At 36.5% G+C, this 13,871-nt stretch overlaps 1 protein-coding gene and 1 long non-coding RNA gene across 39 annotated transcripts in view; one reads left to right on the forward strand and one right to left on the reverse strand.

Moving 5' to 3' along the window:
• LOC310880987 (uncharacterized protein) overlaps positions 1-13,871 on the forward strand; it is a 111,982-nt gene that overhangs the window by 69,543 nt on the left and 28,568 nt on the right. For 12 of the 38 annotated variants that reach the window (XM_083797584.1, XM_083797571.1, XM_083797595.1 and 9 more), the window contains 5 exons: positions 585-1,653; positions 2,485-2,614; positions 3,896-4,069; positions 9,611-11,202; positions 13,381-13,556. The exons of 18 other annotated variants lie outside the window; for them this stretch is intronic. Coding sequence is in view for 9 of the 20 variants with exons in the window: in XM_083797572.1 (XP_083653698.1) it covers positions 585-612 (28 nt within the window). In the remaining 11 variants the exon portion in view is untranslated. The remainder of the gene's footprint in view (positions 1-584; positions 1,654-2,484; positions 2,615-3,895; positions 4,070-9,610; positions 11,203-13,380; positions 13,557-13,871) is intronic. 8 more of the 38 variants (XM_083797603.1, XM_083797604.1, XM_083797590.1 and 5 more) reach the window with 7 other exon arrangements.
• LOC310880988 overlaps positions 1-13,871 on the reverse strand; it is a 56,983-nt gene that overhangs the window by 14,492 nt on the left and 28,620 nt on the right. The window contains exons 7-8 of the long non-coding RNA XR_014572033.1: positions 6,787-9,346; positions 1,890-2,055 (exon numbers count right to left, since the gene is read on the reverse strand). This is a non-coding gene — a long non-coding RNA (uncharacterized lncRNA). The remainder of the gene's footprint in view (positions 1-1,889; positions 2,056-6,786; positions 9,347-13,871) is intronic.

The raw sequence follows: 13,871 nt of genomic DNA on the forward strand, positions 1-13,871 counted from the left end.
AGAAAGCTGGGATTCATATAGCACACTTAAAAGCTGTGCAGGCCTTTTCAGTGAATTTGATGGTATCACATGCTTCCCAGTAATCTGCTGAAGATCTCCCAAACTAGTGAGAGACACTTCTGCCTCACAGACACTTGAAATATCTTGAAACTAGCCCAGGTTTCCCACAATGGCCAAATCCATACGGAAAAAAATATATCAAAATAAATAGCAAATGCGTACCATTGTTTACTGGATTCTGGTAGTGTACATTTGATCAGCAGATAATTGACATTTCAGAATTAAACTTGCTGTAAAGCTGGAAACAAAGCAATTGTACCCACAGCCACAAACCCCTATGTTAGTTTATCATCAGATATCTCAAATAATTAATGAAAATCTTCTATTAATATCCTATATTTCTCAGTAGCTGTGCAGACCAAATTAATATGGAGTGGGAATCTGGAATACATTATTTGTGGGGCGTTAAAGCTGAGGGTGTTGCTTTAAAAATTAATTTGAAAGATGCAATTTGTTAACGCACTTTTTCATTATACATTTTAATAACACAGATAATACAATGTGCTATCTTTTGTGCTTTGCAGAACTGGCCATGTAATACATAGAACGTGAAAACTGTGTCACAGTGAAAAACATGCTGATCGAAATTACAGAAGGATGACCCAGGATTTTAAATAATACAGCAAGTATACCGAGCAGCCTGGCAATTACTGAAGTCAATTACCAGGCTAGTTCTAAAGAAATGCTTTCAGTGCAAGTTAGATAACAATAAGGTAATTTTATCTTTTCTTTTCACTCCTGCCACTCAGAACTACCCCAATATTTGAAATATCTCAAGGTCTAAACAAAAAGTGGCTGTGTTGTACTAGTTCGGTCAGAGATTCAGGCATTTAGCAAAATCAATAGGTTCTGGTACTACCACTGTATTCTATATATTATGACTATTGTTACTAAGATATATCCAAAAATTTGATTGGAAGCCTGTATATTTAGGGATTCTTAAAAGACCACTTGAAAGCCGAGCTTCTTACTACAATGGAAATTATCATTAAAACTCTTTGAAAATAGGCCTTTAAAATACATATAATTCCCTCTCTGCTCCAAGGTGTTTTCTAGAGATAAATCAGAAGAAAGGCGGAGAAGATATACAAAGGGAAAGATAATAAAATTGAAAGTAAATGAAAAGAGTGAATTTCTATTTTCTTTTCATGAAAATTACTTGTATATTTTGCAAAACACCAGGCTAAAAGGCTAAAATAGGGATTTCATCTGAAAATGTAAGCTTGAAACAACTTTGAATAGTTTATTATTTTATATCTTTTTTTAAAGTATATATTATATACTTTATACAGTTCTACAGTTTTCTCGTAACATTAATTAGAGAGTAAGAGAAATGAAAAAAGAGGGAAGAAGGGATGCTATGGATTTCCATTAGTGCTACTGTTGGGTGTGGTATTTTATCGCAGCAGTAACCGCTTTTCCCTTTATTCCCTCCAAATCTCCATGTTCTCTGAGGCCTTTCCAGTCCACTCTGCAAGCTGCCATTTATTTCTTTGAAAGTAGAAGAACTGACCACAATTTCTGTCTCAGCTCACCTCCAGCCTCTACCAAGGGGATGAAAACAGGAATAGAACAAATCTTCTGCACGCTAATGTAACTTTTTAATATATAGATATATGTAAATGTATATATAAAAACCAGAACAATAGACATCTCAAAATCCCTGATCTGACAACAAATTCACACATCTAATACTGACAGAGATCAGCTCTGAAAAGACAGTTACAAAGAAAGGCTTTAGAAACCCTACTGAATAATATTCCTCACAAAACTTCTGTAAGACAATGCAAAATAAACTACAACAGAGTACAGGTAAACAGTGTACATACCTCAATATCAGCATTTTCATGTGGCTATAGAAATCCCATGTCAATGGCCACTGGGAGACACCTCTCGGCAATTCGGAGCATTCCTCAGGGAATATATTCTGGCTTTTGTCCTGCTATTTTTTTTTTTAAAAGACCCAAGAAATTGCTCTGAAGTGTTTCCTTTCCTCTGGCAAATGGAAATATAAATATTTTATATGATGATGGTGCAACTTAATATATTTTTTGCAATTGAAATGTCATTGTATTACCAGCACAATGGGTCAAATTTGCCCTGAAGGAGTTCATGGTGACAGAGTGATACCAGGGCTGGGAGAGGATCAGGGCAAGGTAAATATATTGATAAAATGGGCACCAAGGGAATGGCTTCTCCAGAAGGCATAAACAAATCCCAGAGCCTCCTTTTATATTTTGACGTGTAATCTGGGTAAACAAATAGTGAAATCAGCTAAACTGTGACACATTTGATGGAGGGACAATGACAAGCAAAGTTTGAAGAATCTGGGCCTCACTGGCTAGACTAGCAACCCTCTTGCATATTGTCACTCCTGCCTGCTAATGTAGTCAGCTGCATTTCTTTTCCGTTTTATATTTGCAGCTGGTGTAGTCCAGGAGCAGCAAGTGAATTAAGAAGTAACCAGGAAAGAGCACAGAAAATTACGATACAAAGGAGAAACACACATTCTTTTCCTTCTTCCAGAACGGAACAGAAAACAAGTTTTCTGGAAGTGAGTACATGTACATAGGTGGTGACAAGGAGTTTCAAGGCCAAAATTGCAATGGATGATAGGGATGACTTGGTCCTTTGGGTGCTTGAGGTCTGGTAGAGATGGAAAGGGCCAATTTGGGCCTCATGGATTTGAGCAGATGATTCTAGACCTACACATCAAACACAAGGTACAAAGACTTCGGTATAATTTAGGCTGGGTGAATCTGGACATAACTGTCCTCTGTCTTAACAGAGGATGTTCTTTTTTTTTTTTTTTTTTTTCTTATCATGTTCTTTTGCTCTCAAGAGACTGCTTTTGTCCTTTTTTTCTCGTACAGTAAATTGGTCTTCAAGTTCATTCAGCAAGCCCAGGCATGGGTGAGGAAGGGGTGAAAGAAGTAGCCACTATTTGCTCTCCTTGCCTATTAGAAGATAATATATATGCTGGGTGCTGAATTTAAACTGCCTTCTGATATGTGTTGTCAGTCAACTAAAGAGAATGTGAACTGAATGTAAAATACCATCTCATTCAGGTGGAGTATTCATACAATTTGTTGAATGTATTTGAACATGGAAGATGCAAAGCAACAGTAAATTCTTCCTGAAATCTTCAATCTGCACAGAATTAGTATTTAGGATATACAAAAGGCAAGATATATCTGCATACAGAATGCAGTTAACAGCCTCCTCAAAGTTTGCTTTCTGTTTTACTGATTCTTTCTAACCTATGGCCTGTAAGAGAAGACTTTTTCTATAGGGCTATGTGTTTTAAATACGATTTTATTTCATGTCAGGGAATTCAATGATTCAGTAGCCACTGCAATGCGTAAAAACCATTTCTGGGGTGAAAGATGAATTTAAAGCAGTCACTATTCCTTCTTTCTAAGGAATGCAATTGTTTAAACAAGTGGATCTGTAGAAACATACAGTTTAGGTCTGGAGATGGGAAAGAGTATGCACTTGCCTAGGGGAGTGATGTGATATAAACATTTTTCTCATGAATGCACCTATACCTCTACCATTGTTTCATATTTATCTTTTTAAATGTATGCATTCTTTGGGAACTGAAGTCAGTGGTGCACCTCGATTGCCTGAGGGAAATATTACCTCCTTAGTCTTCTATTTGTATTTTGAAGTCTCAAGCCAAGACAGTGCTGTGTTAGTGCACTGGTGTTAAAAGGTATTTTGCAACCAGCTTTTTGTTTAACCCAAGCAATAATAATGCTGCTTGCTATTCATCTAAATTTTCTTCTCGGAATTAAGTTAAAATCTTTATTCCCATTTTATAATTTGTAATCAGATGGAGATAGAGAGAGGGGAAGAATAACATTTCTGGGCTGGACAATGACATGCCTGAGGAGCCCTGGATGCTTGTGGTGAAGGGCCAGTTCTCTGATCTGTCGCTTTCATGGTAGGCATGGTCATGCCCCCATGGCCTTGTGAGTGGTGCTGGTCTAGAAGTTACGTGGTCAAGGTAAGTATTCAGACATTCCCCAATAAAATACAAATTACAAGGGAAAGACATTCCATTTGTCCAAATGAGCTCTTCCTCTATGAAAGTGGGAATAAGGCTGCTCAGCCATAGAGGAGCTGTGAGGATGCCTTCACTAACAGCTGGAGGACCATCTACGTATTTACTTAGATGAATAGCAAGTCGGTGGGGCATGGGAAAACAGCCGTCACATTTATCTTCTTCATGCCAGCAATTGGGAATCATTACCAGGATCCTAATACACCAAAGGATCCTTTGTACAGAGATGTTCCTCATTTATTTGGCTACACACACTCAAAGTGTTGCTTTGTGGTGTAAAGTTACTGGCGCAGAAGGAAGAGTTTGGGCTTAAATTATTTTAGGGACTATTTAAGTACAAGACATTAAAGCTGATTTGCTCATTTCCAGTATCCTCTTTCTCACTGTACCATAGGGAGCCTGTTTCTGTAAGCCAATCATCCTTCTTCTTAAACATATAGAGAAATTATAAAGGATAATTATATCTCAGGGGCACCTTAATTGTCCCAATTACTTGGCCAGTTTTGACAGTCAGATCTGATGTAGAGAGGGGAGGAAGGAGATATGTAGACATAAGATAACATTTCATGTGGTGCTTGGACAGTACTTAGGGCCCAGCTATAATAATCACAATGTCTGTGTTTAAAAGTATACTATCTGCAATGTTAAAGCAGGGGAGAAAGAGAGCTTCGGTGAATTCTGTGAAATCCTTTATCCAGTCAACCTTCTGCATGAGATATACAGCATTAGCACTAAATCAATTATAATTAAACTGCGTGTAACCAAAATTGGCAAATTCAATTTCCCCCACATTTCATTATAGCTTAGCTGCTATAATGATGGATTGAACTAAGCCACCTTCCACAATATCTTCCAGGTAAAGTCATTATCAAATATAATTTTACTTTTCACTTTTTTGATGAAAATTAAACAATATATAATTACCCTAGATCACTGATGAGGTTACTCACTCAGGTACAACAGGCAATATAAAAACCCCTCCATCATACTAGAGTGCACATATGTTAAAGAAACCATTTCAGTTTTTTTTTTTCTTTTTCTTTTTCTTTTTTTTTTTAAGGTATAGTAGATATTCTTTGGTGTTAAAAGATAAAAGCCAAATATTTGAACTTACATCCTGACTCTAGCTTGAAATAAATAAATAAATATTAAAAAATATTAAAAGAAAAAAAAAAGATAAAACTTCAGAAACTTCCTCTCCCTACAACTTCCAAAAAAAGAAGCAATTAGCCTCTTTTGTTGGAAGGCTCTGATGTTAGTATGGCTTCAAGAATGCAGTTAATGTTGAACGTATCCTTATATATCTTTGTCTTTTAAAGAGGTGTTTTCTTGAAATAAGGTTATGCTTAAGTGGATAAATAGAATTAGAGGCCTTCTACTTTTTCTGTCTGAAAATGCTGTTACACCTGTAGCAAGGTTTTAACATCTCACCCAAATCAGTAAAATGTTATTCTGATCATTAAACCAGCAGTTGCGTAAAAGTAATTGGATCAGATATAAAATTGATGATCATTCACAAGGTTGTTCTTTGGAGTAATCCGGGAACAGGCAATCATAAACTAAAACAAGACTAATAAAATTTTCTGGTCCCCAGACCTCTAAGTTATTTAAAGTTATTAAAAAAAAATCACCTTTTTACAAGCAAGGCATACAAGGAGCTGGCAAAAGTATCTATATGTAAAATGCACATATTTTGAATAGCTTTGTGAGGTAGAAGTATCCAGCTCCTTCAGTCCAGAAGTATCAGTAAAAACTAACCAGAAGGTTACAGGTTACATTTGATAAAAATAAGGACTAATACTCAGCGTCTCTGAAATCATCAGGGACATATCTATGCCCACACTGAAATGCAGCACAAAATACATGTCCATGATGAACCACTAGTACAAGGCATAATCTATAGTCCCTACTCCTAATAAAAAAAATATTCATCATGTGAAATAAATGTGGTGATACAGTCAAAAGCTTGCTACTGAGCCATTCTTGCCACTGCATGTATCGTATATCATACTGAGACTCGCTGTCAGATTAGCTCTTGAAGAAAAGATCATCATCAAGCAAACTCTTAGATTATTATAAACCACTCTAGGCAAGCAGTGGGGAGAGCCATCAAATCCTTTTCTAAATGACTTGTTTTATTGGAAAAAAATATTAAAAGCAAGGAACATAACAATCAGGTTCAAAGTCCAGACCATCTACCGTCTTCTGTTCTGATTCTAGAGATTAGCTTTTTTATTTTCTACTGAGAGATTTGCCATCAAAAGAGAATTGTATTTTCATTGGATAAATCATTTACAAGTAGTTTAGGTCTTTAGTCTTAAAGGTTCTGCTTGATTGAACAAAACTCTTCTCCCATTTCAAGGCATTCAGGTGGAATCTATCTGTAAACTGGTCTGATCACCTACAAACTCCTGTCCATTGGATACTATTACAGATGTAAAGAATGTATTAGCTGGAGAATTGTGTATTGCATACAGCTTTTAGGGAGGATTATTCATTTTAGAGTTCTCAGGACTCTGGCTACATGGCTACTACATGGGAGACTGTGTCACAAAAATTACAGGTCCAAAGCCATTAGTTAATGCAAAGTTGTCCACTAATCTTGATGCTGCAGGCTGCATGCTTGATATAGCTGAAAACAATTGATATAGATCACATACCTGAAGGACAAGTGAACTCCTGGAAAATTCATAGGCAAACTCTGAGAGCCACAATTCATCTGCTTGTGAGCCATATGTGCACCAAGAGCCACAAAGTGGTCATTACTCTGGAAATAAAAACAAAATCAGGTCTTTGTACCTACTATATTCCAGTACTTTCCATAGTTTTTGCTAAGCTAGCCTTAGTATCAAGGCTGTCATTACTTAAAAGTGCAAATAATGCATTCTGTCCAAAAAAACTTTATAATCACTTAGCAGCATTGATCTTATTTCCTGTGGGTCATTACGATTTATGTCCATCTTACACTTGGTGGAGGACAGTGGATCAAAGAGAGAACATAAGTGCTTGTGCCAGGACACAAATCCATCCATTTTAATCTTTTACCAAAGATTGAAACCTGCGCTATTTAAATCCTGTAGATGTCAGCCAAGCATAGATCTTCTGGAGTATGAAATAGTAGCATCCAGATACTAATTTTGCTTTCCTAGTGGCTCAGTTTGCTTCCTTCCTGGCATTGTAAAATCTCCAAGTACAATATTTTTCCAGCATAAAGAAAATCAGTCAAACAAACATAAATAACAAGTGCCCATGCACTCCACTACAATAATGAAAGTAGTAGAAAGTATCTAGGCTCCTGGTTCTTTATTCGTGCTCCCTTTCACAGACGGTTCTTCATATTCTTAGGGCTCATTCTATCAGAAGTGATTAATGGTACTCTGCAGAGCTCTCTCTGGTACCACGCAGGATAGTACAACTGAAAGCACACTTGGATTATATTGATATTCACAGCCATGGATGCCTGCTGCAGAAAGCCTATTGAAAATGGAGAGTACATGATAATAAGCTCTTCTCTGCTGTCCCTTAAGCGAACTTTAAGTCTGATTTAAGTGTGCTGCACATTCCAGAGATAAAACACATGGCACATGTGCTAACCTCCACTGCTTAGCTACCTTTGGCCATCATCTCCTAACTCACATTAGTTAGTACTTAATGACAGTGATGTTTTAAGTATTGATTCACACACAAATACAGTATTTAATTTTCTGTGGTACCCAGGACCTCTCAGATAGAATAGCAATTATACCTCCTTCTAACAAATTGATGAGAATGTGGCTGCTTTCATAGATATGTAGTAGAGTACAATTGATCCTTATTACATTCTGCTAACAGGATTGAAAATCCCAAAGATAATTTCACTATAAATGCTTGCCTTGCATTGGCAAAATATACATGGAAATTTCATAGCCTTGCTGATTTTTAATCACTACAAGTTAAATTATTCCTTTTTCATCGAACCTAACAAAAATTTATGGGCCAGTCAGGTTAAAACGGAATTAAAAGGGGTGATCAATAAGCTTGAATTTCACCACTGGTTGCTGTGATTTCACTGAAATTTGTAGAAGTCAAATAAGCCATATAACTGTCAAGTTGTTAGTTTTTAGTATATATTTTAACACGTGCTGTAGATGTTTCTGAATAGATAGTTGCAGATCCCTGGAAGCAAGGTAGACAATGCTGAACTCAGACAAAAAAGTACTATTGGAGTAAGATCAGTTTGTTAAGCAAAACTTAATCAGTGTTATTGTTAAATATGTGTGGGGTTTTTTTTGCTGTTATTTTGTTTTGTTTTGTTTTTAAATCTCTATACCTTCTGAACAATTCAATTCATTTAACTGTGTTTTAGCTATTTTTCTTACCCCTACCTTTTTCCTACAAACCCATCCCCTCAGGTAGCAGTAAATATGAGTTACACTCTTTACTCAACCTTACAAGTGGAACTAGTGCGTATATACTGATTATATTGCAAAGTTACAGTAATATAAGATCACAGTCTTTGATTCACAGTCTCCCACTTTCCTATTCTGTCTGTATGTTTGTGAGCAACAGCTGATGACAAATTCTTACAAGCAGTATGATGAAGTGTGGATGATTCTATTGCATATTTGTCTTCAGCCAGTTCACGTGGATTTTTCTAATAGAAGAGGGGTAAGGTTACTTCTCCTTGCCCTGATGGTGGGTTGTATTCACAGTAATACACAAGGAGAAGGAGAAACAGGAAAACCTGGGAGCTACATGAAGGGCAGACTAGCAAAGAAAATAGCAGAGGAAATCTTATGAAACAAGACGAGTGCCTCCTCCCAGACTGAGAACTGTAGTAACAATAGGAGCTGCTTCCGCTTTCCCATAAATCAGAAAAAATAAAATGTTATAGCTTACCCCTATTACTAAGGTCCCCACAAATCAAATTCTATAGCTTGTCTTAATAAGACTTTAGAAATCATTGTTTATGTTTATATTCAGTAGAACCTGCATTAAACACAGAAGGATATACAACAACACAGCAGATAGAGCAGGTAAAACTGCTTATTTACAAAAACTCAGGCAAATAAATGTTGGTGTTTTGGAAAATTACCTCATTAAACATCAATTTTATCATGGCTACTGCTTCCACTACTAATTTGCTCTCTAGGGTACTAGCAGGTAGGGAGGCGTACGGGGCACTTCATGCCGGTCATTGGCTGAACATACACAGATGAAAGTTGCATTTCAGACTTCATCCTGTAAGATGGGAAAAAACAGGTAAGTACAATATACAAAGCAGAAAAACATATTAAGGGAGGCTAAAAAATGATCCAGCAAAAATATTTTCAAAGGAAAAGTAAGTTTCGAAAAACTATTTTATTTATTTTTCTTAAACAAAGAGTACAGTTTTATTAGAAAACAATCAAATTTGAAACTGGCTGAAAATAAAAAGGGTGCCCAGCTACAACTTCCAGGTTACATCATCTGAAAGTAACCCAAACTGCCTTGCTTTTTTGATAGCATTGCCATAGTGATTCTCCTAAAAGACGGATCAGAAGATAGATGCCTGTGTGACAACTACAGGGTTTTATGGGTTGTTTCCCTGCTTATGAAGCAGCTTCTACAAATGTACCTGGAGGAAAATTGACCAACTTACAGCATTGACCAATCTGTGCTAAAAATCTAATTGATTTTAGACAAATAACTCAGCTTACAGAATCACAGGACAGCTGAAGTGAGAAGGCACCTCTGACCAACCAGTTTATCCTGTCAGGGAAAGGGAAGCTAAAAAAGGCTGCTGAGGGACATGTCCATTCGGGCTTAGAAGATCTCCAGGACCCCACAACCTCTCTGGCCAACCTCTTCCAGCGCTGTGTCTTCACAGTAAAAAGGTGTTTTGTTGTTGTTGTTGCTTGTTTTGTTTTTGTTTTTAAATGTTTAAATGGAATTTCCTGTATTTGAGTTTGTGCAGATTGGCTCATTTTCTTGCTGGGCACCACTGAGAAGAACTCAATCTTCTTCTCTCCCTCCATCAGAGATTTATGCACATGGAACAGATCCCTCTAAGCCTCTTCTTCTCCAGGCTGAACAGTCCCAACTCCCTCAATCTCTCCTATGACATGCTTCAAACCCTAAATCAACTCCATGGCTCTTTGCCACTCTGTGTCATCCAGTGTTCAATTTGAATTCAACCCCTTTTCTCTATCATATTTATCATGTCTTTATTGTTTGGTTATTCCCAAGAGCGAACTAAGGCTCTCCTTATTTCCATTTTCTATCCTCAATGCCTTCATCTACTGTTTGGCTCTTCTAATCACACATTCCCAACTGCACAGTTTTGACTGCATTATGCTCCCTGGCTTGAGGATCACTGACGAACAAGCCTGAAAACTGCTTCAGCTGCCTAAAAAAATAATAAGGGAAGGACATTTCTGTCCCTTTATTTTAATTGCAATAATATGTGGACTGCACCACTGAAATATTTTGGGGATAGTAAATGCAACAGAGCTGCTACCTTACAGTGATTGCTCATGGTGAGTTTGATCACTGGAAGAAGTTGTCTGCTGCTTTTTTTAAGCAGTTTCAGAACTTGACTCCCATGGAGCATAATGCTGGACTGCACAGCCTGAAAAATACACAACTAATTAGGTTAAAAAATTGAAGGAAAAGAATTCATTAATAAGTCTCTTGAGATTTAATGCCCGTATGGGCCTATATGCCCCTTTCAGAATAAATACTTTGATGAGCTGTTCCTGTCCACTCTTTTTTTCTTCTAATATCTTTGTATTTAATCTTAACATTGAAATTCAATTGCTTGAAATTCAGTTGGGTTTTTAGGAGTTCTAATACCCTGTGTATTACACCTGCTGGGAACTTCCTTTACTTATACTTTGCACTTGGTAGCTTGACGGAGGATGTGTTCCCTCCTAAGTCATTACCGTAAGTCGGGAGATTTATTTGTTCAGTTGGATTTACTTTTTGGTCTCTCCCTCAGGAGTATTACTGCTGTCTGTCTGACTTTATCTGTTTTCTAATCATCACTTGAGCAGGGAAGGCTACTCCAGAAATGCCTCTGCTTCCGTGGATTTGGGGAGTTGTCTACTGGCCACAGGGTAGTGTTGGGTAAAGGAGAAAAAGCATGTTTCTGCCTTGAAATAAGCAAAATATTTTACTGTCTGCACTACAGTATCACAACAACAGTTCCCATCACAGAGAATAAAACCTACTTCATGCCCCAGGAGGGCTTACGATACTACTGTAAGGAGAGAAAATATAGATGGATAGAGATACAAGGGAGCACAGAAGTCATCCCCAACTTACTATGATAAATTCCAGGTCTTACTTCAAAGACATTGTTGAACTAATTTCTCCTGTTCTTCATCTTTCAAAAGAAAGCTGGAAAAAGTGAGGAGACAGAAAGCTGAAAGATTTGGGCGCTTGTATTATCTTTTAGTAGAAGGAATTTTATCTTTCAGTTTCTGATTTCTGGTATCTGTTACTGCAAGGTAATGCTCCTGGTGCATATTGCTTTAACTTGTTTGATTAAAGAACACACATTTGCACTCCTTTTTACATAGGTGCATGTATGCACACAAAATGGGCATATACACACATTTTAATATGTTCTTGACTAATTTTTATTTGTAAAAACATCTATTTAATCTTAAAAGAAACTAATACATGCAGCGTAATGTTAAACAATCAATTTCATTACAAGAAATGGGGTTAAACTACTGAAGAATAAGCAGAACTAGGTGGTCCTGTGTGTTCATTTACCTCTCCAAACTATTTACAATTATTTTATGTCTTACTGTATTCAAATTTCTTTCATAAAATGCCTCTGTGCTGAACAGATTACTAGAAAATGACTAAGTCTAATTCTGCCTCATCAGACAGAATACAGAAAGATGAAATGAAATGAACTATAGGTTTCAAAACAGAAACAAGAAAATAAACAGTAAAGAGGAAAAAATAATTCTATGAAATTATACGTACATTATACTCCGACACATTAAATCTTCCTTTTAGCACCAGTCACTGTTCTGCTTTCTTGCAGATTAGAAAAAATACATGCCCATGCAATAAAGGTCAGCCTTTCCAATCAATTGTAAACAACCATTTTAAAATATGTATTTTTCTGGTTTGTTCTTTACCCTCTTCTGTGCAGTGAACATGCTTTTGTCTGTTTTACGTCTGTCTTTTTCTCTCTCGCCTACGAGAATGGTGTCTGTGTCATTACTGATATACAAACGTCAACACAACCTGATACAAAATGGTGATGGTAATGAACAAACAGGTGACATTTCAGTCTAACATTTTAGTGACATTTACTAGCATTTTAGCTTAAAAATGTGTTGAATAAAGATTTAATTTTTTTTTTTTCAGACTTGGGCCCAAGTCTGAACTTAATTGTACTGGATTTAATCACGTCTAATTTAACTGAGTTTCTGGAGTAAATGATAGTATGACCAGAGCCAAGTTACTAGCCAATGGTTGTCAAGCTGTGGCTGACAACCCTTTGGTGGTCATAAATGGGTTACAAAGTCACACTAGCTTAGAGCTTGCTTTGCACAGCTCTGTTCTTCTCAACCAGACTCAATAATTTTGACCACTTCATAAAGACTCACATGGAACAGAAAACATGTTTTCCAGCTGACTCTAGAATATACTCTGTCCTGCTGGAATAGACAATATTTACCTATCTAGGTCCTCCTTGTTCATATAAGAGACATAAAATTACCTCTGCCTGCAGCCACTAGCACCTCCAACATCAGCCCTAGAAAATTAAATTTCATATGCAATCTAAACTAAGTATGAATGTTCTGCAGAGCTTGATATACTACCCAAGGTATTCTGTGCTCTCATTGAAAGCCTTTGGAGACAAGCATCCAGCTAGACAAACCTAGCTTCTATCTCAGAAAGACCTGAGGTTATTTAGATGTACCTGAATCACTGAAATCACTTGGGGCAGCAAAACAAAGCATAAAACTAAATCCAAACAAAAATATTTTCAGAATCAGAGCTTAGGAGAATGCTAAGGATATCTATAAAGAGAGTATATAAATAGTCTTCTATAGTTGGCTGTATTTTATTTTTCTTCCCACTCTATTTCAAAAGTGACTCTCTGTAGGCTCCAGATAGCAGAAGCCTGCAGAGAAACCAATCCCAATGCCACCCCCACCCTCTCTAATCTACATTTATTATAATTAAAGTATAAATCATACAGATCAAATCTTCACAAAAACCTCTATTGTTTTACATTGGCTTCCCTTTTTATTCTGATACTGCAGATAAGTTGTTTCCTTATTCATCATCAGAGAGATTGCTAAAATGTAGGCAGTGACATGACGAGGTAAATGTATGAAAGAACAGAAGACAAATCTTTTGGCTGGCTCATCTTATTGAATATCATCTGATAGTCTTCCTGCAACAAGTACATGGAAGAGAAGAAACAGTTCAGAAAAGTGTTAAGTATCCTAATATCATACTGCCTACAAAATATTTGATCCAAATTATGGTTAAACCAATAATATCCAAAGAGAGGCTGTCGTCAGATAACTGCAATTACTTGCTGTAAGCATTTTATAAATATAGCATTTCAACCTTTAATTTTAGAACTGCTTCTATTCGAAAATGAAATTATTTTTTGTTACAAATTGAGTTAAAAAATGTCCCAAACAGAAAATGAAATTAAAATTTTAATTTGTTTTTGAGCAAAATATTTTTGGAGGGGAAACTTCCAAAAGATTGTTCCCATAGTTTTTTGGATCGACCACTGAAC

Source organism: Anser anser, assembly GCF_964211835.1.
Source record: "Anser anser genome assembly, chromosome: 13".
NCBI lineage: Eukaryota > Metazoa > Chordata > Aves > Anseriformes > Anatidae > Anser > Anser anser.